At 31.6% G+C, this 22,967-nt stretch overlaps 7 protein-coding genes across 12 annotated transcripts; 4 read left to right on the forward strand and 3 right to left on the reverse strand.

The window, feature by feature from the left end:
• Positions 1–4: 4 nt before the first annotated feature.
• Pyroxd1 (pyridine nucleotide-disulfide oxidoreductase domain 1) lies at positions 5–1,834 on the forward strand. Its single transcript, XM_076390459.1, has one exon. The coding sequence runs from the start codon at positions 5–7 to the stop codon at positions 1,436–1,438; it is 1,434 nt and encodes a 477-aa protein (XP_076246574.1). The 3' UTR covers positions 1,439–1,834.
• An 89-nt stretch (positions 1,835–1,923) lies between these two features.
• Positions 1,924–11,665, reverse strand: Neb (kinesin family member nebbish). The gene is made up of 12 exons (XM_076391346.1): positions 11,559–11,665; positions 10,910–11,455; positions 10,297–10,843; positions 10,007–10,234; positions 9,794–9,922; positions 4,929–5,089; positions 4,598–4,798; positions 4,100–4,372; positions 3,582–3,654; positions 3,335–3,504; positions 2,797–3,259; positions 1,924–2,719 (listed from the first exon to the last, which is right to left on the reverse strand). The coding sequence occupies exons 1-12, from the start codon at positions 11,663–11,665 to the stop codon at positions 1,985–1,987; spliced, it is 3,633 nt and encodes a 1,210-aa protein (XP_076247461.1). The 3' UTR covers positions 1,924–1,984.
• Positions 6,604–9,585, forward strand: LOC143186732 (uncharacterized). Its single transcript, XM_076390461.1, has 2 exons — positions 6,604–7,079; positions 8,930–9,585. Exons 1-2 carry the CDS (start codon positions 6,977–6,979, stop codon positions 9,214–9,216), a joined length of 390 nt encoding a protein of 129 aa, XP_076246576.1. The 5' UTR covers positions 6,604–6,976; the 3' UTR covers positions 9,217–9,585.
• A 473-nt stretch (positions 11,666–12,138) lies between the features above and the next one.
• Catsup (zinc transporter catecholamines up) lies at positions 12,139–14,049 on the forward strand. Its single transcript, XM_076390963.1, has 3 exons — positions 12,139–13,238; positions 13,310–13,385; positions 13,473–14,049. The coding sequence occupies exons 1-3, from the start codon at positions 12,291–12,293 to the stop codon at positions 13,646–13,648; spliced, it is 1,200 nt and encodes a 399-aa protein (XP_076247078.1). The 5' UTR covers positions 12,139–12,290; the 3' UTR covers positions 13,649–14,049.
• Positions 14,050–14,191: 142 nt separating this feature from the next.
• Positions 14,192–15,915, reverse strand: Ttc19 (tetratricopeptide repeat domain 19). Its single transcript, XM_076390964.1, has 4 exons — positions 15,398–15,915; positions 14,999–15,261; positions 14,619–14,926; positions 14,192–14,547 (listed from the first exon to the last, which is right to left on the reverse strand). The coding sequence occupies exons 1-4, from the start codon at positions 15,704–15,706 to the stop codon at positions 14,351–14,353; spliced, it is 1,077 nt and encodes a 358-aa protein (XP_076247079.1). The 5' UTR covers positions 15,707–15,915; the 3' UTR covers positions 14,192–14,350.
• A 784-nt stretch (positions 15,916–16,699) lies between these two features.
• Positions 16,700–20,145, forward strand: Cln7 (CLN7/MFS domain-containing 8). The gene is made up of 11 exons (XM_076390431.1): positions 16,700–17,445; positions 17,574–17,663; positions 17,752–17,874; positions 17,952–18,099; positions 18,163–18,406; positions 18,505–18,593; positions 18,664–18,883; positions 18,966–19,065; positions 19,141–19,275; positions 19,345–19,454; positions 19,529–20,145. Exons 3-11 carry the CDS (start codon positions 17,843–17,845, stop codon positions 20,038–20,040), a joined length of 1,590 nt encoding a protein of 529 aa, XP_076246546.1. The 5' UTR covers positions 16,700–17,445; positions 17,574–17,663; positions 17,752–17,842; the 3' UTR covers positions 20,041–20,145.
• Positions 19,774–22,658, reverse strand: LOC143186716 (zinc finger C4H2 domain-containing protein). 6 transcript variants are annotated; one of them, XM_076390437.1, is made up of 6 exons: positions 22,340–22,658; positions 22,032–22,203; positions 21,822–21,958; positions 21,388–21,597; positions 21,069–21,207; positions 19,774–19,914 (listed from the first exon to the last, which is right to left on the reverse strand). In XM_076390437.1, exons 1-5 carry the CDS (start codon positions 22,402–22,404, stop codon positions 21,078–21,080), a joined length of 714 nt encoding a protein of 237 aa, XP_076246552.1. In that variant the 5' UTR covers positions 22,405–22,658; the 3' UTR covers positions 19,774–19,914; positions 21,069–21,077. The 6 variants fall into 6 exon arrangements, with proteins under 6 accessions (XP_076246552.1, XP_076246551.1, XP_076246547.1 ...); XM_076390436.1 differs by having other exon boundaries at positions 21,388–21,612; XM_076390432.1 differs by having other exon boundaries at positions 21,388–21,612; positions 21,777–21,958.
• Between the last annotated feature and the right edge of the window lie 309 nt (positions 22,659–22,967).

Raw genomic sequence — 22,967 nt, forward strand, 5'->3', positions numbered from 1 at the left:
AAATATGAATGCAGAAACAGTAAACTGTACATTTGCAGTAGTGGGAGGTGGTATTGCTGGGGTATCTTGTGTTGAAAGTATAGGTTTCCTTGCTCCAGAGGAAACTACAGTTCTAATTACAGCTAGTCCATTAATAAAAAGGGTAACAGATATAGTTCCACTTGGTAAAACTTTAATGCAATTTAATGTTGTAGAGAAAGATGCGGCAACTTTAACTCAAACATATGATACATTAAAAATGATTCATGACTTGGTAACTAATGTTGATATTTCAAAAAAACAAGTCAAAACTAGAAGTGGGAGAATCATAAATTATAAAATGCTATGTCTTTGTAATGGAGCTCAGCCAAAACTTATAACAGAACATAACGATTTTGTTCTCGGAATCCGAGATACTGAATCGGTTATACAATTTTCTCAGAAAATAAAAAATTCTAGAAGAATTGTAATAATTGGAAATGGAGGAATTGCAACTGAAATTATACATGAAGTGAATGGCATTGAAATGATATGGGTAATTAAAGATACACATATTTCTGCAACATTTGTTGATCCTGGAGCTGCAGAATTTTTCATGGATAAAGTGTATAGAACTGATACACCTGGAACTATTAATATCAGTGCTTCAACAAAGAGAATGAGGTACACAGTATCTGATGCTGCAACTGCAAAAGGTGGACCTGCACTGGGTCCAGACTGGCATAATAATTTTGATATAACAGGTACTGCACTTAAGTCTGCAAAAGTACAAGTGGAATATGAATGTGAAGTAGCAAAAATTCTCAATGCAATGGAGCAAAAAGAATTTGATTCTACAGAAGAGTGGCCTGTGTATGTTGAATTAACAAATGGAAAAATAATTGGTTGTGATTTTATCGTATCAGCAACGGGTGTTATACCAAATTCCAACATAGTGGGTTTGGAAGATCTTAAGAAAGGTGAAGATGGAGGTTTCTTGGTAGATTGGAAACTAGAAACTTCAGAACAAGATATATATGCTGCTGGAGATGTATGCAGTGCAGGATGGCCATTAGCGAAACACTGGTTTCAAATGCGACTGTGGACGCAAGCTCATCAAATGGGACGTTATGCGGCAAAATCAGTGGTTTCTAAATTAAAGGGCGAGGAATTTTTACAAGATTTTTGTTTTGAACTTTTTACTCACGTAACTAAGTTCTTTGGTTACAAGGTAGTTTTGCTTGGTTTGTATAACGGTCAAAAATTAGATAAAAACTATGAGATTCTCTTACGAATGACTAAAGGAAAAGAATATATAAAACTTATACTAGAAGATGGTAAAATGCAAGGCGCAGTATTGATTGGGGATACTGATTTAGAAGAAATGTGCGAGAATTTAATACTTAATCAGTTAGACTTAAGTATTTATGGAGAAGATCTATTAAATCCCGATATTGACATTGAAGACTACTTTGATTAGTTATATAAGCTGAATTTAATAAATTGCTACTAATCATATGTGATAAGCCTCGATTCTTAATTTTTATACTACATAGTTGTAAAGTATTTTTTACGTGCATGAAATTGTAGTTTTTATTATTACCAGTTTCTGAAATATACAAAGTGTACATGAAGGATATCTATTAAAATTAAGCAAAGTAGTAAGAACAATAACTGATACGCATAGTTTATAATATTGCTATCACCAAGTTGGTGATCAAGTCAATATTTTGCCATCAAGTAAAAAGAAAGTAAATTTACTTCATTCAAAAGAAAAAAAAAGAAAAAAGAAAAAATAACATTTTGTACTATCATTACAAACCATATTAAACGTAATTGTGTGTCATAGATAAGTATACCATCCGTGAATAAATTTACATGTATAAATGTATAATCAGCACAAATGAATGTTGCAATTTTTAGATTACATTAAAATTTACATTCTTTACTTACACAAAATAACTTTCTTTAAATTTATTAACTTTTTTAACATGTTTTTCTATAAAGTTTCAACTATATATTTTTGTTAGGTCATTTCTCTCAGTTTATCAGTAAATCTCACACTTTTTTGCATGTTTTTCTCAAAACTTCTGATATTATTATGTAGAGCAGATTTTGCTGAAGAGGTAGCAGTTTTTGTATTACAATCTTCGGGTACAGTCAAATTTTTGTTATCAGAGATTTCATTTATAGTACTACTGCAATTTTGGATAGAATTTGTAGCTTCATGTACGTTTTCATGTGAATCTCTCATTTCTAAAGTTTCGCGTAATTTATTAATAATACTTTGCATGCTATTAAGAGATTCTGTAACTATTCCAGTTGTATCTTTTTTATTGTATGCTTTACGTAAATTTTTTACAGTGAATTCCATTTGTGAAAGGAACGAGTTAATAGTGTCTTGTTCCTTGGAATAATCGATTGTTTGATTATTAGATGTACTTCCAAGTACGGATGCATCTAGAGATAATTGCTGTAAGCTTTCGTTTAAATGCTTTTTTACTGGTGTTATGTTTATTGAAATTCTACTACTGTTTAGAGAATCTTCAAAAGTTTCCGTATTTTCATAGGGCTCCCATCTTTCATCCGACGTTGTACATAGTTCTCTTATTGAATCTTCTATGTCGTAATCTCGTAAACGATGAACCCAATCTAAAAATTTCATTGGCTGCCATAATGTTTCTTTCATAGAATCCTTATTACGTATACGAATTACCGGTTTCAGACTTTTATTTACAATTATTTGTTGCTGATCGAATTCCTAAAATTACACAGTCAATTATATAATGATGTAAAGAGCATAGATTTTAAAACATAATGCATGTAATAGATACATACGTAATTAAGACCAACTTCTCTGCATCGTTCAGTCGCTTCTCTCACTAATATTTGCATTTCATGAAGGCTGATACCACCCTCATTTATTGCTTCTTTGCTGGCTGTCATTTTTAGAGCAAATTCAGCATCTGCGGTTTTTTCGTTTAAAATACTTTCTAATTCTTGTAAAAAATTAGATTTGTATGGCACAACAGTGACTCCCTCTTGTTCTAATTGTATCTGCCTTAATCTATTGTTGATTTCGACTTCGTTTACAAGTAATTCCTTTTCTAATTCCAGTTCTTTCTTTCTTTTATTAATTTGTGTCAATGCAAGCTTTTGCTCTTCAACCGTAGATCCAAGAACCTCAATTTTACGTTCGTAAGATAGTTTTTGAGATCCCAATTGCACCTCTACTTCTCGTTTTGCGTTCTCCAATTCTTTTATTGCCTTCTGTTTACTTTCTTCTAATTCATTCCTTAATCTATGTAAAGTAACAAAAAGCATTAAATATTTTATAACATATACTTTCTCACAAATAGATACTGAAAATTCATACTTCTCCTCTTGTACTTTAAGAATTTCTTGGTGAGCAAATTCATAGTCTATTGCTTGTGCAAAAACTTGTGCATTGCTATGCTCTGTGTGTGGATTGGAAACTTTAAAGTAATGATTCCCACCAATTACAAGTCGATCGCCATGCTTAAGAATGACTTTACCAGTTACTACCTATAACAGTTGATATATTTTGTGTAAAACACGAGATATGATAATAGGTAGTTATTAGATGAATGTAAAATATATACCTGTCCGTTGACATACGTATCCCCACCCGTTTCCGACGACAGAATGAGTTTATCATTGCTGTTTTCAATAGTACTGTTAAAAACAATAACAATTAAGAAACAATAATATAAGAAGACAAAATAATGTTACAGGATAATATATAAAAAGACAGTGTTAATCACGTAAAAGTTATTTGACAGACTTTCTATAGTTTTTCACACAGTCACCAGGATATGAGTGGCGATGCATTTAAATACAATCGAAGTGCGAAATTTTGAATCCTATCGAGTTATATAATACTGAAAAATAGTCATGCAAATTTGTTAACAGCGTAATTCAGTTGGCATCAATTGGAACATGTTATACCATAAAGAAAATTAAAACACATGCATCAGTAGGGTGCAATTCATAGAGGATCGCAAAAGAACGTGCAGAATATACTAGGGCATAGGGAAGATGAAGACAAGAAAGACGCAAACAAGTCCAATCACAATTCATCCTTTCAAACCATCGAACACCAAACGACCCATGAACTAACCAGTGTAAAGGCCTAACTAGCGGACCATCCAATATGATATCCAACTTTTTGGAGGGACTTTGGAGCCCAGAGTTTTTGCCAATGCGAACTAATCCCGGAGGAATCAGATACAAAAGCGTACCAGACAGCATAGGATCAGCTGCAAGATTAATTAAACAAGGCTGTCTGTCCTTTTCCTGAAAATCGATTTCAATGGCGATCCCACAGCGACGCAAGTACTTTAATTCGGAATTTTTCCTCTCCTCGGTTTCCCGTAACTTTTTCAACCAAGTCCTGTAATTATATTTAACTGAACCTTAAGTTTCGAATGAGCTTCGATTTAGAACATCGCTTCACCTTAACTTCCATTCAGTAGAAATATTTAAGCTTTGAGAAATAAGCTCAAAATAATTTAATCGTGTGATCAAACAATTTTATCCCTCATTTCGGTAAACATTTAATTGTTTTAAACAATGTATTTTGTTCCTATCGAGCACAAATAACTCACAATCAACTTACACTTGAGTAGATGCCAATTGTTCTTCGGTTTTTTTCAGCTGATCTTTTAATTTATCAATTTCCTGTTGTTTCTGCTTAATTTCTTCATTATTTGGGGCGACCGGTTCGATGCAATCGAGAAGACGCCGCGGAAAGAAACCTAATTGTTTTTCATATCCTTCGCGAACACCGCGTAAGCGCAGAACTTCAGCTTTCAGCTCCCTATTAAAAAAAATTATAATTATATACGTATATTAATGAACATTGGGAATAGTAATCGAAGTAACTGAGTAACTTAGGTAATGGACCTTACATGAATAATTATTCTTATAATATATTAATTGCAAATTACCGAATTAATTTCTCGTGTGGGTCTTCGTTAACTCTAATGCGATTGATAATTGCTCGAGCTTGACAAGCATATCGAAGGGTCGCAAGTGTCTCTTCAACGTGAATGCTAGCAGGTGAAACGGTTCCTAACATTGCTGTCCTCGAATTTCCGCCGAGACTTTCCTAATAAACAAAAAAGCTGATTACTAAGCAGCTGAATTTTTTTATAAATGAGAAAAAAATAAAAGAGCCATATATTTTCCTTTTGTTAAACCAACCAAAAGTATTTTACTATACGTATTTTGTATGTTACCTCATGTTCTTTTAAGACTAATTAATTATTATCAAGATAGCGGCGGTAATAATATAATAAAATGTCAAAAAAATATCTAATTCTATCTCGAGTAGCATTTACTTCGTTGTCAATCACTTTGACATTTTTTTCATCTTTATCTTGATATAATTAATAAAAGTGATAAGATTCTTCAAATAGAACGCAAAATTCATTGGACGTACACAAAGGCGTGAGAACCTGAGTTAATATGCGATAAGACTCCCTCCATTTTTACGTTCACACCTGTCATCATATAGACATCGTTTTCCTGCGTATTTTTATGCAAGAAGATCTTAAAACACCGAGGCTCAACCCATATGATTTTATCGACTCGGAAATTTGTATTCAATGTAAACTTCCGAGTTGAACTGAATATAATACATCATAAAGTGCATATTCTCTTATCGTTGAATTCAAAGTTTAGTACTTGTTAAAATATCTTTCAATGACAATCTTTCAGTATCAGATACGTTATCAATCAAGGTACTAGAATCGCTTTTCACAAAAGTATCTAGGATTAATCCAAGAATAATTTTATCAGCTATTCCTTATACGGATTGCTTCATAAACGTTAAAAATTAAAATGGTTTTTACATAAACTACGAATCTTTCAATGGTTCTGTTCTAAGTGGAAAAATTTATTTTCACGATTTCTTCACGTTCAATCATTTTTCAATAAGAAAATATTACTTATGTATGAATGTTTCAGTTCTTATGTTCTTTTAAAACACAGTAAAAAAAATAAGGTTCTGCAGAATGGTTTATAAGGAGTTTCGCTTTGTCGATACATATTATTCAATGATAAATAGTGGATTATCGCTGAGCTTACACTTAATACAAAACTATTAGTATCATAAAGGATAACGATTATCCGGAAACACACAATCCTTAGAAGAAATTGTTAAGACATAAACCATGTACATGATAGTACGTAAGAAATTCTTGTTGCACATATGAATTTACAATGCATGTTTCATGCTGACAACTTTGCTGAATACTTTGATAAACCTATCCTAACAACAAGACAAATCATCAGTGCGCGGTACAACGTGCTCCGAAGATAACAATTCGAGTCTATAGACGAAAAGTTAAAAGAAATTATTGAAAGGACACCGCGAAGACAGAGGGAAAAAAGAAATATAAAAAACGCATTCAGAAAACCTAACATTTGTAAGAAATTTGCGAAGGTGATTGGAGGAAATGGAGGGGCAAAGCGTAGTTGAAAGGAGCGTGGTAAGAGAGGAAAGGAGAGACCAGAGACGATGGAGAGGGAAAAACCGACGGATAAACATTACGTGCACCAGCGCCCATGCTCGTTTAGTTTAAAGCAAAACACCGTCGCAATTCGAGGGAGATCGTCGTCTGAATTTTTGGCAATCGCTCTTGTCTCTTAGTTTCTTTTTCGTACCACAGAACATACATTCGTAAAGACTTTTTGAAACTGATTAAATTAGCTAATGAGCTACTCTTGATTGGTGACCGAAACAGGATCGAAAACTGCTGCGAACTCTATCATTTCAAAATAAAGTCTTCGCTTAATATCAGAAAAACGTGATATACTGATTGGTCCAGTAAACAAAAGTAATAAAAAAAAAGTTGAGAACGTGACGATCTGACCGTAAACACGTATCAAGGTAGTTAAAAGACAGACGGAGAGAAAGGCAAACAGTCCACGTGCTTGGAGATGTAAATAAGTTTTAACATCAAGCAAGGACAGTAAACTGAAGTAGACGAAGATGGATTTGGTCTACGCTTCTGAGGTCCTGACCTATGGCATGTTCAGGAACCATCAATACAGGGATTATGAACAACCCTGGAACAATGATTATTTCAACAATGGTACGTTTTTTTCTGTCCGTACACGGTAACAATACCAACAATAACATACCTTTAGAAACAAGGATATAATAAAATGCTAAATAGTCTGAAGGATTAAGGAATTATGATCGTATCGCTAATTGTAAGCGAATAGAATTATGATACTAGCTGTTTTGGTGTCGCAGTATGCGATCATTGTGATTTAATGATGATCTGTATTATTCTTCCCGGTTAACATACTTGGTATGCATATTGATATACAAATAAGCCCTGGTCCGAGTGTAAAGGCTTATCGGTTTCCATTCTTCGCCGTCTTTTAATGTCTCGCATAAATTAATATCGTTTGCTGGTTATCTCGTTAACTTATTCCAGTCTCTACTCTCACATTATATACTCTATCTCCTGAGATATTGTTGTGCATTGTGTATCAATGATAAATATTTACGCGCCTTTATCGCTTTCGTAAAAAGAGGTATGTGTAAGAGAAAAAGCACGATTGTGTCTCCGAACAAAATCTTACAAAATCTTCGAGAGAAAGTTGAATAGGTGGCATACCTTTCCCTGTTGGATTCCAGTGGAGAAAAAATAAAGCATGAATTATTTTGTTTTTATCTTTAAATTAATGGAAAAAAAACTAGTGAACTTTTCCTTCGAAGTTAAATGTGCTTATGATAGCCGCTACATATTCATATTTTCAATGAAATGCTAATGAGATGTAAAGAACAAGTCAGGTATTTTCTACGCAACGCAATTGCCCCACCTTTCCGTGTTATCATTGTTGGTGGGGAACTGTCGAAGGTTTAAAGGCAGTTCTTTGCATGATTTATCATACATTAGCCACTGAAATAATCATTATTGCAACTCAAAAATATTTGAGAATATGTGGAGCTCGTAGATAAAAATATCTAGTAGGTACGATACGATTAGAAGGATGGTTCTCTGAAAATCTTAACTCAATCAATGTAAAGCAACATTATACGTAGCGTGTGTTAGACAACATTGATTACACAAAACGTAACGTGAAAACAAGATCTATTCCTAGACACTGAAAACATATTTACGCTCAACAAGACCGCGACTGCGGTCAGGTCAGTTCTGTTTTGTAACATAATATGCAAATGATTAGATTCATCAATACCTTTATTTACATTTTAGCACCATCAATATTTGTGTACGTAGACAAAATGCATACGATCTAAAAATACTATTTGCTACCAGCGTGGCACATTGACTGAAGATAAACAAAGTTAAAAATATCGTGCACACTATGAAGGATACGTCGTATGAACAGCAATTACCTCTTTACGAAAGTAAAGATTACAAATCATACAGATGTAATAAAAAAAGAAATAACATTTTTCTCAAATATCTATTCGATAATATACACACTAGCCTAAATCTGTTGTTCGTAGTTTGATTTTTTCGTAGCTATAGAATCTTAACGCGACTATCCATTTCGGATAAAAATTTAATTTATCCATCGATGGAACCAAATAGTTGAGGGATAAACCCCGATTATCTTTATCTTGTAAACTTATTCCATTGTTCGATAACGATCTGAATATAAAACATTCAGCTTTTTATCAGGGGATACAGTTTATCTGGTTTGATGACTTTTCCTGCTTAATAATACATAACTAAGCGTCTTAAGTGGAAAGAATTTCACGTGAGGCATGCGGTAAAACGGGCACAGGAGGTACGTGCAATGCATCACGTTGCTCCGTTTCAAACAAAACGAGCGTTGAAGATACAGTAGAATCACGAGATGAATCGCCAAATTGATTATGTGCTCGCAGTCACGCACGCTGGTGTTCGAAAAGCTTGTACCTAGTGTCTATGAAGAACTATAGAGAACTATCATTATTTTCCAGGAAGGTCAACGCAAAATTACTGCCACCGATTACCGCAACAGCATCACGAACGAAAAGAGCTTTCGAGAGAGAATTGTCATTTATGCCGGGAAAGCAAACGTAGAAGTTTAGCAGTTTATATAAGAGGCAAATCACGAAGAAGTACTTGCGAAGAGATTCACGAGGAAGAAGAGGATACTACGAATATTAAAAGCGAGAATGCGTGTTCTAGTCAGGGACAGCTACTTATAGTCAAAAATGAAAGCTTAAACACCTCCGGTAAATCGGAAGAAATCAAAGAGAAATGATATAACCAATAATATTATGCCCTATGATTTCACGCAGCATAATGTTAATAATATTTATGAGTTTGTAATATAAATAATGAACGATATGCACATAAAGAGTAATGATAGAAATGACAGTAAGACATATCTAGTATGTCAAGGAATTCTAAACGCTATTTTTTATACCAAATAGGTTCATGTGTAAGATACGGTCTAAAATTTATAATTACAATAATGACAATATGTAGTCGTAATCTATTTTATGTTATTTGTTTCTTCCAATGAATTTTATGATATGCAAAAATTAATTGCATTTATAAATACAAATATTAAGTCATTATTTTATAAATGCAACGTATTATTTACATTATATTATCAAGATATCTTTAACAGCAGCAGATCTAATCTGTAAGACTGAATTCAAATGTAAAATTGTATTGGAAGAAATTTCTCCTAAGATAATAGTACTTAAGTTGTATCAGTAAGGATTATGTAATCAATAGGAATTTTCATACCATTATTGACATATTATAAAACAATAATATTTGTTAATGTAATAATAATAAAAAAGACTATTTGAATAAGTGTTTTTCCTTACCTTTAAGAGCCAAGTAAGAACCGATTCTCGATATGGAACGAAACCACGCTTGCGATTATTCGTGTTTTCTGCAAGGGACGCGATTACTTTTCCCAGTGTAAGTAATGATTTATTAATAGATACACCTTCCTGTCAAACATAATTTAACATAGTGTTCTATTAAACAAAATTAATGAATGATATAATTAAACATTCATGTACAATAAAACAAACCTTTAATCTATCACCACTGGCACAAGTTTGACTTAGTCTCTCACTTCCTGCTAAATCTACTAAGTTAATTTTACTACGACGACTAGTATCTACAGATTCACTATCTAATTGACCATTGAGTTGTGTTTGTGTCAGTATAATGCTAAATATGCTATGAGATCTAGAACTTTTTTCATTCATCCCAGTTGCTGCTGTAGCTCTTTGCGAATTACCAACTTTAAGCCAAGTCTGGAATGAATATAATTATTTGAGTAATTAAACTTTCATGTTACTCATGATTGTAAGCATACCTGTAAATCTTTAAAGTTTTGCACACAATGCTGACTCAAATCAACAATATATGGACCAAAAACAGGATGTTCTCTCACTTTAAGAGGAGCTCTCTTCACTCCATTATTAATAGTTGTTAAAAGATCATGTATCTTCTCATTATAGATTTCAAAATAACTAATTTCTACAGTGGCTTTAATATTTGTATCAATAAAGATTCTTGTAAATATTTCTTGACAAAATCTTGGGATAATACCAGATGCTTCATCAAATGACATTGAATTTGCTTGTGCAGATTCTTGACCCATCATGCTATAACTTTTACCAGATCCTGTCTGTCCATATGCAAACAAGCACACATTATATCCTTCAAAAGCATTTTGTACCAATGGTAAAACCATATTTTTAAATATTGTTTCTTGATTAGCATGGTCAGATTTAGTTGAATCTGAATATGATATAAAACAGTGATCATATGTGAAAGTATGCTGAACAGATTCACAGTTGACAATGATATTCTGACCATTTACTTCCACAATTGTTGTAATTTTTGAATCATTTAGTTCTCTGAAAAAATAATAAATATATTACAATAAAATACAATTTTAGAGATTGTTCAATATAGAAACTTACTTTATATTCAAAGGTCTAACACGAATTCCTACAGTTAAATTACTACTTTCTCCTTCATACGCTGTTTGATCTTCCATACCAATTTCGTTTGATTTAGTACATGGTGTTTCTACTTGCACTACATTAAAACAATCTGGTGTAGCTTGAGACAAAGCATTGTCGCTAAAGTAAGGTTTTATGGGTGTTTTACTTAAAGGCACAATATTTATCTTTGTATTGCTTAATGCAGTGCGTAATTTGTTCTGTTTGGGAGTATAGAAATTTATAATTGGTGTCTTATTATTTAATGAGGTTGTAGATGCTACTTTTGTAGAAGTTTTATGCTTTTCACTAAGCATATTCTCTGGGAACAAAACTTGCTTTCTGTGAAAAACATGCATAGATTTTGAACAACTAAAATTTACTGGTGTATTCAGCAATTTCGAATTTTCATCCATTTCGATATCAGAAAATATTTTGCGTTTTTCACGTTTTACATCTTTCTCTTCCTTTTGATTCTGAATAGCTTTGTGAGGTGTCTCAAGCATGTCAACACATGCCATTTCCCTGAAGTAATAGCAATTGATGAATTATAATACGAATATTATTTGCATATTATCAAAAGACACAAATAAATATTAATAGGAAGAGTAGGATAATATTAACTCACTCCTTGTTAAGAGCGTTTGTATTTTCCTCGTCGAAATTAATGGGGGAACTTGAAAAGATAGCATCGCAAAATCCATGTCCCATACGTTTTATGTTATTATGTGACATGTTAATGAAAGAGACAAAGATTTGTTAGGTATACACATTGGCGCATTTAAAATTTCCTTTTCTCTTTACTAACCTTATGGAAGGCCGTTTTTTGACTTTGACAGATGCACTCACATTACTTCCTATTTTTCAGCCAATCGCAATCTTAGTTCTACGTACAATTCTTAACGAATTTTCTTACTCCTGATTCGAATTTTTTTCTTTCTATGGATAAAGCAAAATTTTATCAAAACTGTACGACATTATATTTTTTAGTATGTATACTTTTATCATATGGTAATGTATAAGTAATAAATTTTCTCTAAAAGCTTTTATTTTCTCAGATTTTTATTTAAAGTTTATATTCTGAATTACCGTTGCAACAAATTTAAAATTTTCAAATTTATAAACTTTCAGGACAGCCAACAGTACTCAGTCATTGTTGCCAACAATAATGTGTATGCCAGTCCTCTTTAAAAGAGATGAACTGAACCTTAGTTTGATAACACATGGCCATTTGACGTGGCTACATGTTTTATTTCGTATAATATTCTAGTTCTTATATTTCTCTTCACGGATGTTAAGATTACATCGACAAAATTACGTGATTTAGTTCTAATTTATCAGTTCACACAAAATTGTAGAAATGATCACAACGACAGAGGATAACCAACGGAGAGATACGAACAAGTGGATTTCAAAGATCGTATTTGCTACGTTTTTATTGCTAATATTTTTTAATTTGCCAGTTCTTTGTGAATCCCACGAACATTACGAGTCTCCAGGTTTCAAATATTCCAAAGAGGCTAACAAAGCATATCAAGAAAATCAACATTCCATACATGATCATGAACATGAGCACAAAGAAGAGCAAAATACTCATCAACAAAAACCAGTTTTATCTGACGAAACAATGCGTAATGAAGCGTTTTTCAAAGCTATTGCATCAACATTAATTATATCAGCTGGCCCATTTCTTATTTTATTTTTTATACCTTTGGACAATACAAAGGAACATGAGCCACTATTGAAGATATTATTAAGTTTTGCATCTGGCGGTTTATTAGGAGATGCTTTCCTCCATTTGATTCCTCATGCTTTAGTTCCTCATTCCCATGGAGCTTCCAAAGAAACACATTCTCATGAACATTCACATTCTCACAATGGTGAAGAACCTACTCATGTACATGATATGTCTATTGGTTTATGTGTACTCTTGGGTATAATAGTGTTTTTAATTGTTGAGAAAGCAGTAAGGATTATAAAAACTGATCATAGTCATTCGCATGTACATAGTATCAAGGGAAATACATCAAAAGAGAATACAAATAATAAAAAATTAAGAAAAGCCAATGATAAATCTGATGCATCATCCAAAAAATCTAAAGATCAAAATGATATTAAAATTACTGGCTTTTTAAATTTAGTTGCAGACTTTTTACATAATTTTACAGATGGTCTTGCTATTGGAGCTAGCTATTTAGTTAGCAATAATGTTGGCTATATTACCACTTTTACAATTCTATTACACGAAGTACCTCATGAAGTAGGAGACTTTGCTATTTTAATACAAAGTGGTTATAGTAAGAGAAAGGTAACAAATACAAATAATCATAGTAAACTTTTTAATGTTAAAAAATTTCTATGATATAATTTTTATTACAGGCTATGATGCTTCAACTTACTACTGCAGTAGGTGCTCTGTTAGGGACTTGGGTATCATTACTTGCAGAAGGCATGGGTAAGATTAAGTTACTAATATTGCAACCATACAGGAATTGAATAAAATCATTGAATGATTAAACTGAAATATTGGTTACACTTACAGGTGATTTTGCAACAATGTGGATACTCCCTTTTACTGCTGGAGGATTTATTTATATAGCAACAGTCTCTGTAATACCAGAGCTTTTAATAGATACTAAATTTGGGCAATCTGTGAAAGAAATTATTGCACTTCTTTCAGGTGTATATATGATGGTACTTATAGCAAAATATGAATAGAATTATACAATAATTTTCTTTTCCAATATGTTGTGATCACTTAATAAGGTTTTCTTTAATTGCTGTAAAAAAATTTTGAAGTTAGAATTTCTATTTTCACAAGAATATGAATCCATTTTATTAATGGATCATTTTAGGGATAATTTTTATGTATCCCATAATGTAAACACCAGTGAAATCAGTGTTATCTCACACACTTATTAAAAATGTTAATGTACAAAAATGAGTAACATAAATATCAACATTGATTATATTTTAAAAAAACTACTATAAAAATTATAACTACAACTCACATTAAAAATATACATAATGCTTGAAAGAAGCATTACTCTGATGTAAAAAAATGCAGTGCAAAATATAATTACCTAGTCTCATGAGAGATAACACATACACTATTACTTACTTTTTGTGTATTATTTTCCTTAAATGTTAATATTTAGTAATAGATGTAAATACACAAATATTTATTAATAGGAATGTAGACTAATTCCTCTTTAGCATTCATAATTCGGGACCATATCTGTGTCCAAAAACTCGACTGAACGAAGAAGAAATAACGATTTTTATTATTTTTTATATCCACATATTGAATATACTGTAATTATCTATAATATATTTACAATTTTTTGATAATATACATTTTAAATTACAACATGCAGTTTTAAACAAATATGATACACATACTTTATATTTACAGCAATATTACATTGTCAAGTTTTTTATCCTTTCAAGACATTTTTCAGCTTCTATTTTAGATTCATCATGATTGTTAACTGTTGCAAGATGCATCCCTTGCACACAATTCTTTTTTGCTTCTCTATACAAACCTTTTGCTATTAGTACATTCCCCAAATTAACATAAACAGCACCTATGTCAATTAGATCTGGCAATTTTTTCCCTATAAATGTGACAATTCATATTTGAAACAATTTATACAATACAAATCTATCACTTATTCATTGATATTACCTATGTCTATAGCTTTAGACAAATATTCAATGGCTTGATCATATTTTTTTATCATACAGTTAGTGGTTCCTAGATCATTCAACAGAATAACAGTTTGCTCATGTTCTTCACCATTTATTTTTAAAGATATATCATAGGCTTGAGTTAAATAATTGAGAGCATCTGCATATTGTAACTGAGAAAACAGCATAGATGCATACCATTCTAAACTTAATCCTAATATTTGCAAGACATCTACATTCTCACTGTCTTTAATTAAATGTTTTTGCAAATTTTGTATGCAAAATTTAAAGCCACTTTCTGCTTTCCTATGTTAACAAAACATAGGATTGAATAATCATTAATTAAATAATAATTCAATTTTTTAATCTATTGCTTACTCTGTATCTCCCATTTTAGCATACATATTAGCAATTTTAAGACTAATATGGATTACTGCTAAATCATCTTCTGCAACTCCTTTAGATATTAATCTTTGTAAAACTGATATAAACAACTTTTCAGCTTTTTTGAAGTCACTTAGACCGTACGCAAGATTGGCCATTACATCATAAACATAAGTTATGCCATCATAATGCTGTAAAATTTGAGCTTGTCGTAATGCAATATGTAACATTTGCTCTGCTTTTGGAAATTCTCCTTTCTATAAAAAAAAAAAAAAAAAACAGATACAGCTGAAATTACAATGCATGTTAAAGTAAAAGTACCCTGCATTTAACTTAATTATGTTTGCATTTCTACATTATTATTAATTGCAATAAATATTAAAATATTCTAACCTGAATTAATAAAATTGATCTTTTTATCGTTGTTTCTAATTCCGCAACATCGTCTTTTTCTTCTTCTGTATTGTGTATGTTAAACAAAAAACTGAAAACTGAGGCAACAAGAAGTTTCGTTTGTGCTGAACTTTGTTCGTACGACATTCGATAAAATGGTGCTTTTATTTGATAAATTTGAAGTGCATTATTGATTTTATATGTGTTTCTTTTTAAATTTGATAGACAAATATTCATGACCATATAATTATACCTTGCACATGTTTGTGCATACTTAAGTGTTTCTCTAATTATCCTCCGATAATACATTATTAATGAATACTTAATTAATAATTATAATTTGATAACATTGACATTTATACACTTTATTATATAATTTATCTAAAGGTATATGCAATTCTGAACATATTGTGAAGAACAGTTGGTTTCTACAAATATCAGCATAATTACAAAATGTTATATGCATGTGTGAAGCACTAGACCAACAGTAAAATACATAAAATTAAATATGTAACAATATAGTATAATAAAATTGTTTATTTATTTATATAATGTGTTATAATTTTGTAATCGAAGCTCTGAAACTTTAACAATTTTAGTCAAACCATTCACTAAATGGTCGTGCAATCTAGCAGTAACCTAGCAACTAATGCTCCAGTAAAATGCGTTTATTTACTAATTCATTAACAATATCAGGATAGAGAATCATTATAGACTATACGCATCATTATGCAACGATAAAAGTCCATAAAAATTGTTTATTTAATGCAAAAGAGCATTTGAAAAATAATTTGGGGCACCGACCCCCGATGATACGGCCCTTACGAAAAGTTACGGGCGACAACTTTGCCATCTAGCGGCGAAACCTATGAACTAACGTCCCCATTTAAAATACACAATAATAGAACTATCATTTATTTATTAATTTACACATAATTTGTGAGTGTATAAATATTGTAGAACCTCTACAATTCATTATGCAACGATATCAAGCATTTTGATTGTTTATCTATAGCTGAAAAAATACTTTAAGTGCTTATTTTAATGAGTTTCTAATGATTAATAAAATTTTATTCAATGGGGCACCGGTCCCTAATGATACGATCCTTACCTAAAAATGTTAGTTCGTAGATCGCCGCTAGATGTCGAAGCGGTCGCCAGCAACTTCTCTTAAGGGCCGTATCATTGGGGGCCGGTGCCCCCAATTATTTTCCAAATCCTCTTTTGTGTTAAATAAACAATTGTTGTGAACTTTTATCATTACATAATGATGTTTAGAGAGTTCTTATAATGATTCTCCAACATTAGGTTGTGCGTAACGTTAATTATGTAACATCAGTTCTTGAACCTCTGCTTGATAGGGTAGGTATATTATTGTTTCAAGAGAATTGTTTAAATATTTCTTTTTCCAATAAATCAACGGTTATTATTACCCAATATTATTACAAAATGAAGTGTGAATCTTTCAGTAATGCTCATCTTCTCAAATAACGAATATATTGTTAAATAAATGGCGATATGATTAAGTCATTAATCTACAATGATTAAATTCTATTGAACAAAAAAGGAACGTTTTTATGTATCTAATTAAATTCCATTGAACAGACTTATATGGTTAGACTCATTGGACCTAAACAAACATCTTTCTAGTATAATGAAATAAGTATGCCTAAGGCACAGCTGATTCAAACACGCGAATGAATTGAAAAGTGTGGACTCAGCAGTTCGCGATACGTCAACCGAATATACGTATTCTTCACACGTTTAATCATGTATCAGTACAACTGTGAGCGTAGCTGCAGTGTGAAATCAGTAAACACTTAATTGTGATTGTGATGCTTTTATATTTAAGTTGATAGCGGTGCATTTAGCGTGGCTCCGCTACATTCACAAGTGACATGTGTTTGCGCGGATTTTTTAAAGATATTATTAGATATAAAACACAATACTATACTTTATTTATGCTATATCCAATGTGTTCATAATTAATTCGATAAAAATTTTCGATCGAAATATAGCTCCGTAACTGCGTTTGTTAAATGAAAAACGTAAGTGATTGTTCTTATATTTGCAATATAACGATACAATTCGTCGTATTCTAGTACATTGTTATTTATTGGCTTCTGAATATGAACATATTTATGCATATTAACGTGTGAACTTCTCTGTTATCAAGAAACAGGACAGTCACATTGTCATAAAGTCATAAAACAGTTTGATCATGGCTCCCTTGTTTATCATGAAAAAATAACTACTGATATAGTGGGTAAGTTGTGTAAGAGTATGCACAGTTAATTCAAGACCATTTTTAATGCACTTGATAAAAAGACTATTTTATTTTTCTTTATTCATAGCATCATAAAATATTGACTTAAGGTTTTTAGGCTTTTATAAAAGCAATTATAGTTGATTTACTTACATAAAGGTTTTCTATGAATATCTTAAATGGATTGCCTTAAGAAAATAAAGCGTAAAAGGTAAGATAGGATGAAAGATTTTTCAATATTTGACATTTCTTATTTTGACTTAATATATTAGCATTCTATTATTATAGGAACATTATCTCAGCGGATGATGATTTAGAAACTGTTACTGAGCGAAAGGAGCGATGGAAAAGCATCTATGCAATTTATTTTACAATGTTCCTTATGTCTCTTGGCTTCAGTATTATACTCACTGGAGTATGGCCATATCTTGACAAGGTATTATAAACAAGCAAGAAAGAAAAGCAAATCATAATCTATAATAATGTATTAATATTATAGTTGGATAATACAGCAGGCAAAGAATTCATGGGATATGTAGTTGCAGCTAATCCTTTGGGTCAAATGCTTTTTTCTCCCTTAGTAGGATGGTGGGGAGACAGAAGAGGATCTATAAGACTACCTCTTTTATCAACATTATTTCTATTTACATTTGCATCAGGACTTTATAGCGTTCTAGAACTCTTGCCAGGAGATAGAAAAATATATATGGTAGTTGCTAGATTTCTGGTTGGAGTTAGCTCTGGTTAATATTTTGTTTAGTTTCAACTTATAATTTTTACTGATCTAAGTAATAATATTGATGTTCAATTAGATAATATTATGACAGTATTTAAATTTCAGCCAATATTGCTGTGGCACGAGCATATCTCTCAGCAGCTACAAAATTTGTAGAAAGGACACATGCAGTTTCTATGGTATCACTTGCACAGGTACTGTAGTGTAATATCTATTTTTTATGTACTTCATTATAGTTCATTTTATGTGTTTCAATGATTTTAGGTGTTAGGATTTGTGGTAGGTCCTGGATTGCAAGCTGCAGTTACACCTCTTGGAGAGAATGGTTTCTATTTTATAAATTTACCTCTTAATATGTTTACAATGACTGGTTGGATAAATGTTATACTGGGAGTTCTTAACTTTGTTTTATTTCTTCCATGGAATTTTAAGGAACATAGGATTGCTATACGTGAAGCTATGAGAGATGAAGGAAAGGCAACAGGTAAAATTACGCGTTATGTAATAGTAAAGATTACTAGTAGATTAATATGTCTGACTATATAGTTCGCTTTTATTAACTGCAGAAGAAGAAACGTTGAAGTGCATAAAGCCTGACTATGTAGCCTCTTGGACGTTAATTTGTGCATTTTTTGTACTGGTATTTAATTTTGTTCTTCTTGAAACGTTAGTATAAACGATTATATTAACTTACTTATTTGTACTGCCAAGCATTCAGTATTATATTCTTCTTCCATGTAGACTCGGTACCTCGTTAACAATGGATCAGTTCGCTTGGTCGAAAAAGCAGGCTTTGTATTATATGGGTTTATTTATGAGCGTTGGAGCAATCGCGTCCTGTATCACATTCGTTATGATCGAGCCTTTATGCAAAAGGTATGAGGAATTTATAGACATATATCCAAGAAAACCATATATTTGTTTACTTATTGTTTTAAATAATAGATTTAACGAACGCAAGGTAATGCTGTGGGGTGGCTTTTTCTTTATGATAATTGGAAGAATATTGTGTATTCCATGGGGTCCTGATCCTCCACAAATTGCTTATGTAGAATGTAAGTGCTACCACAGATATACATAGTACAGAATTTATGCATGAATTTTCTTAAATTCATATTATATTTTACAGCATTTAATAATGGTACAAGTAATTCCAATGATACAGAAGTCTTAGGATGTCCAAGCACACAAGAATGGTGTCTATATACACCTCAAGTCACGGTTACACAATTTTTGATTGGTTATAGTTTCACCACTATAGGCTATCCGTTAGGCGTTACTTTGATACAAACTATTTTTAGCAAAGTATTAGGACCGCGGCCGCAAGGTGTTTGGATGGGTTTTATGACTGGTGCCGGATGCGCCTCTCGCGTTTTAGGACCAATATTTGTTAGCGTAGTTTATACACGTTTCGGGACTTATCATACATTTGGTATTACGGGTTTAATGTTAGTATTAGCCATGTTGTGGCTGCAAATTGTGAATAAGCGATTAATTCCTCTCAAAGCAGTTACCCTGAAAGATGACCAACAAAAAATTGAAGTAGAAATTCCATTAGTTCATGTTAACTCTAATAATGATGCTCAAGAATTAAACGATGTATCAAAACACGATAAAACTGCGGCATACGATCAGGCTTAATAATAGTTAGATTTGAAGTACAATTCTATTTTTTATGGTTACAAAAATTAAAGTTATGGATATAATCATAATGGTACGAAACGCAAATACATATATTTTGACGAATATTTACATATTTTTAATCGAGATTTAACGTATAAAGATATTATCTATGAATATATGTACAGATATAAGAAAAAATTTAATTCAATTATTATTTTTCTTTGAAATCAGGATCCTGAATCAAAAATAAGACTGTATAATACAAATGTCAGTACAAAAATAGAGAAATTTATAGTTAATTATTTTGATACAAAAAACTTAGGTTTTATTACGAATTCACGATATGGTTCTGAGTACAATAAAAAATTGTGCGTTTCGCGAGTATTATGTGTAAAAGCAAAAGTCAATTAATAAGTTGTTTACATTTTATAGTTTTACAAAAATAATTGTGTTATGATTGCAAAGACTGATACATAAATAAATCTAATATCAAATGTCTTCCATTGAATACTGTACATTCTAAAGTACTTACCGTGACTAATTCAGAAATTGTAATTTTATTTCGAAGAAATTAACAACCAGGATTAATGGTGTAACTTTTAGAAGATTAAGAATTTTATTACCAATTTTATCTAGTAAAATATTTTTTTGTTTAAAATACGTACGTATTTTTTAAAATAATAATGTGCAATAAAAGATGTGAATGAATAAAATTTTTCCGACAAAAAACATTTATGTAAAACGTTAATAAGTGTATTTGATATTTTTCCACTTATACTTCGATGATTTCAGACGATTTCTGTTAAATGCTACAGTCTATATAAAGGACCATAACACGTTTAGCTTATGCCTGTTATTAGAATTGAAAACTATTTAATTATCACCTATTGTATCTGTTTACATACAGTCGATAAATATGGTAAAAAAATTAAAAATAAAACTTTACAATAAAAAGTAAAAAAAAAAAAAAAAAAAAAACACTGTTAACACATGTCCTAATAATGAATGAAAAAATTTTGATAGTTTACACAAATAATAACACTTACAGTTACAAGTTAGTCTTTCTTCTTTGGCTTTTTGGGATTACGTGATCGAGATTTAGCTTTACAAAGAGGACAGATTGGCGCGTTTCTATGAATTTGTTGGTGGCACGATAAACACGATTTCATGGGAGGTGGTTGTTGCCTGAAAGCAGAGAAAGAAAACATAGAGGAAATAGTGTGTAACTATAACTACACATTTCTGTATTTACTATTTTCATCTAAAACATTCTTTTCAATTTCAGTTTTTATATCTTGTTATAAAAGATGTTAAGTATTTGCATGCAGTGTTATTATAAAAATATAATATAAAGTTGAGATATACCAGTGGTACCTGAATGTTGGAGCAGGTGGACCTGGTGCAGGGGGTAATGGTCTTGGTTCTGGTTTACTTGGACCTTGAAGAGGTTGAGGGGCAAGGAAAGGTGTGGATCCACCTGGATGGCCGGGATGGTGTAAGGTGAGTGGAGGTAATAAGTCTTCACCCCGTACATCCATTCTCCATTCTGCTTTCTGCATTGGCCGGTCAAAATAACTGCGAACAAACCATCTACACGATAAAAGCCCATGTTAAAGACAATTTATATAAAAATTTTCTATGTAATATCCCTTAGTCAGTTACGTAAGTCCTATTAACATAGTACTATTACCAGTTAAGAGATACTCATGCATTAAGGAAACACCTAACAATATCAAAGAATCAAGCACTCTTACTCTGGTGAAATAAGATCAGATTCTGTTTCATACAACTCTGGTAACCTTTCAAGTCCTAAGAATTCTCTACGCATCCGATCAACATCATGCTTTAAGGGTTGATAATCATTATTATGAATCATTTTTGCAGTTTCCCTAGCTTTGTTCCTAGCTTCTTCTGCCTGTTTAATAACAGCTTCCATCTGAAACAGTTTTATTATCAATAATGTATTTAATCAATTTGAGGATTAATTTTAAGGTAATATCTAATCATACTGCATTAATGTCTGCATGTATCTGTCTTAATTCTTCAACATGTGCCATTTTTTCTTGCATGAGAAGATCCATTTCATATTTGTATTCTCTCAAACATTTCTCTTCTTGTTCAGTCTGTTCTACCTCATGGAGGATCCTCTGCTTCATTTTTTCTAATTGAAGTGTTTTTGTTCTAACAAAAGATACATATACACTTTAATGTAAAAAATTCCATGTTGAAATTTATTAACCATTTAATAAAAGTAATTTCTAGTTTTTGAAAAATATCTTTATAAAAGACATTAAGGTAAATAAGTTAAAATATGTACTTGATATCTTTCAAAGCTTCCAATTTTGCGAAAATCACTGTTGTCTCTACGTCTGTAGCTGACATTTTTGAAAGCTTTTCTATCCTTTTGTTTGGATCCACCTTACGAAACGGTGGACAACACCGTTTGTATGAAAGAAATGTAGTGAATTTGAGATCAGTTTTCTTTTCATCAAGGCATCGCGGATAAAATAGAAATAGAATGATGCTATATGTTTAGTAGTTTCATTCAGAATTGAGTAAAAGCACTTTCGTTACTGTATTTTGAAAAATTGACCAACACCATTGACAAGTAAGACAACGAACGTAATTTACGCCATTAGCCACTACAGTCGTTTCTTTATAGACTGGAAACAGCGAGGTTTTCGATGCGCATACATGCAAGCGCCATAGAGCGGCGCATTTGAGAACTAAAATAAAATGGCGGTTCAATTTAAATAACACATTTAGCAATACATGATGAAATTTGAATATCTCTTTAGATAGATCTCATTTCAATAATCTCTTTTCAGTAGTTGTCAAAGAATGCTAGCGATTATATGCTTTTCCGTGGAAAGTTTGATCTTTATTCAATTGTCGACTCAGGTAGAGGAGCACGTGTATCAAAACCATATCATTATCTGCGCGAA

This window comes from Calliopsis andreniformis, unplaced genomic scaffold (assembly GCF_051401765.1).
Source record: "Calliopsis andreniformis isolate RMS-2024a unplaced genomic scaffold, iyCalAndr_principal scaffold0022, whole genome shotgun sequence".
Lineage (NCBI taxonomy): Eukaryota > Metazoa > Arthropoda > Insecta > Hymenoptera > Andrenidae > Calliopsis > Calliopsis andreniformis.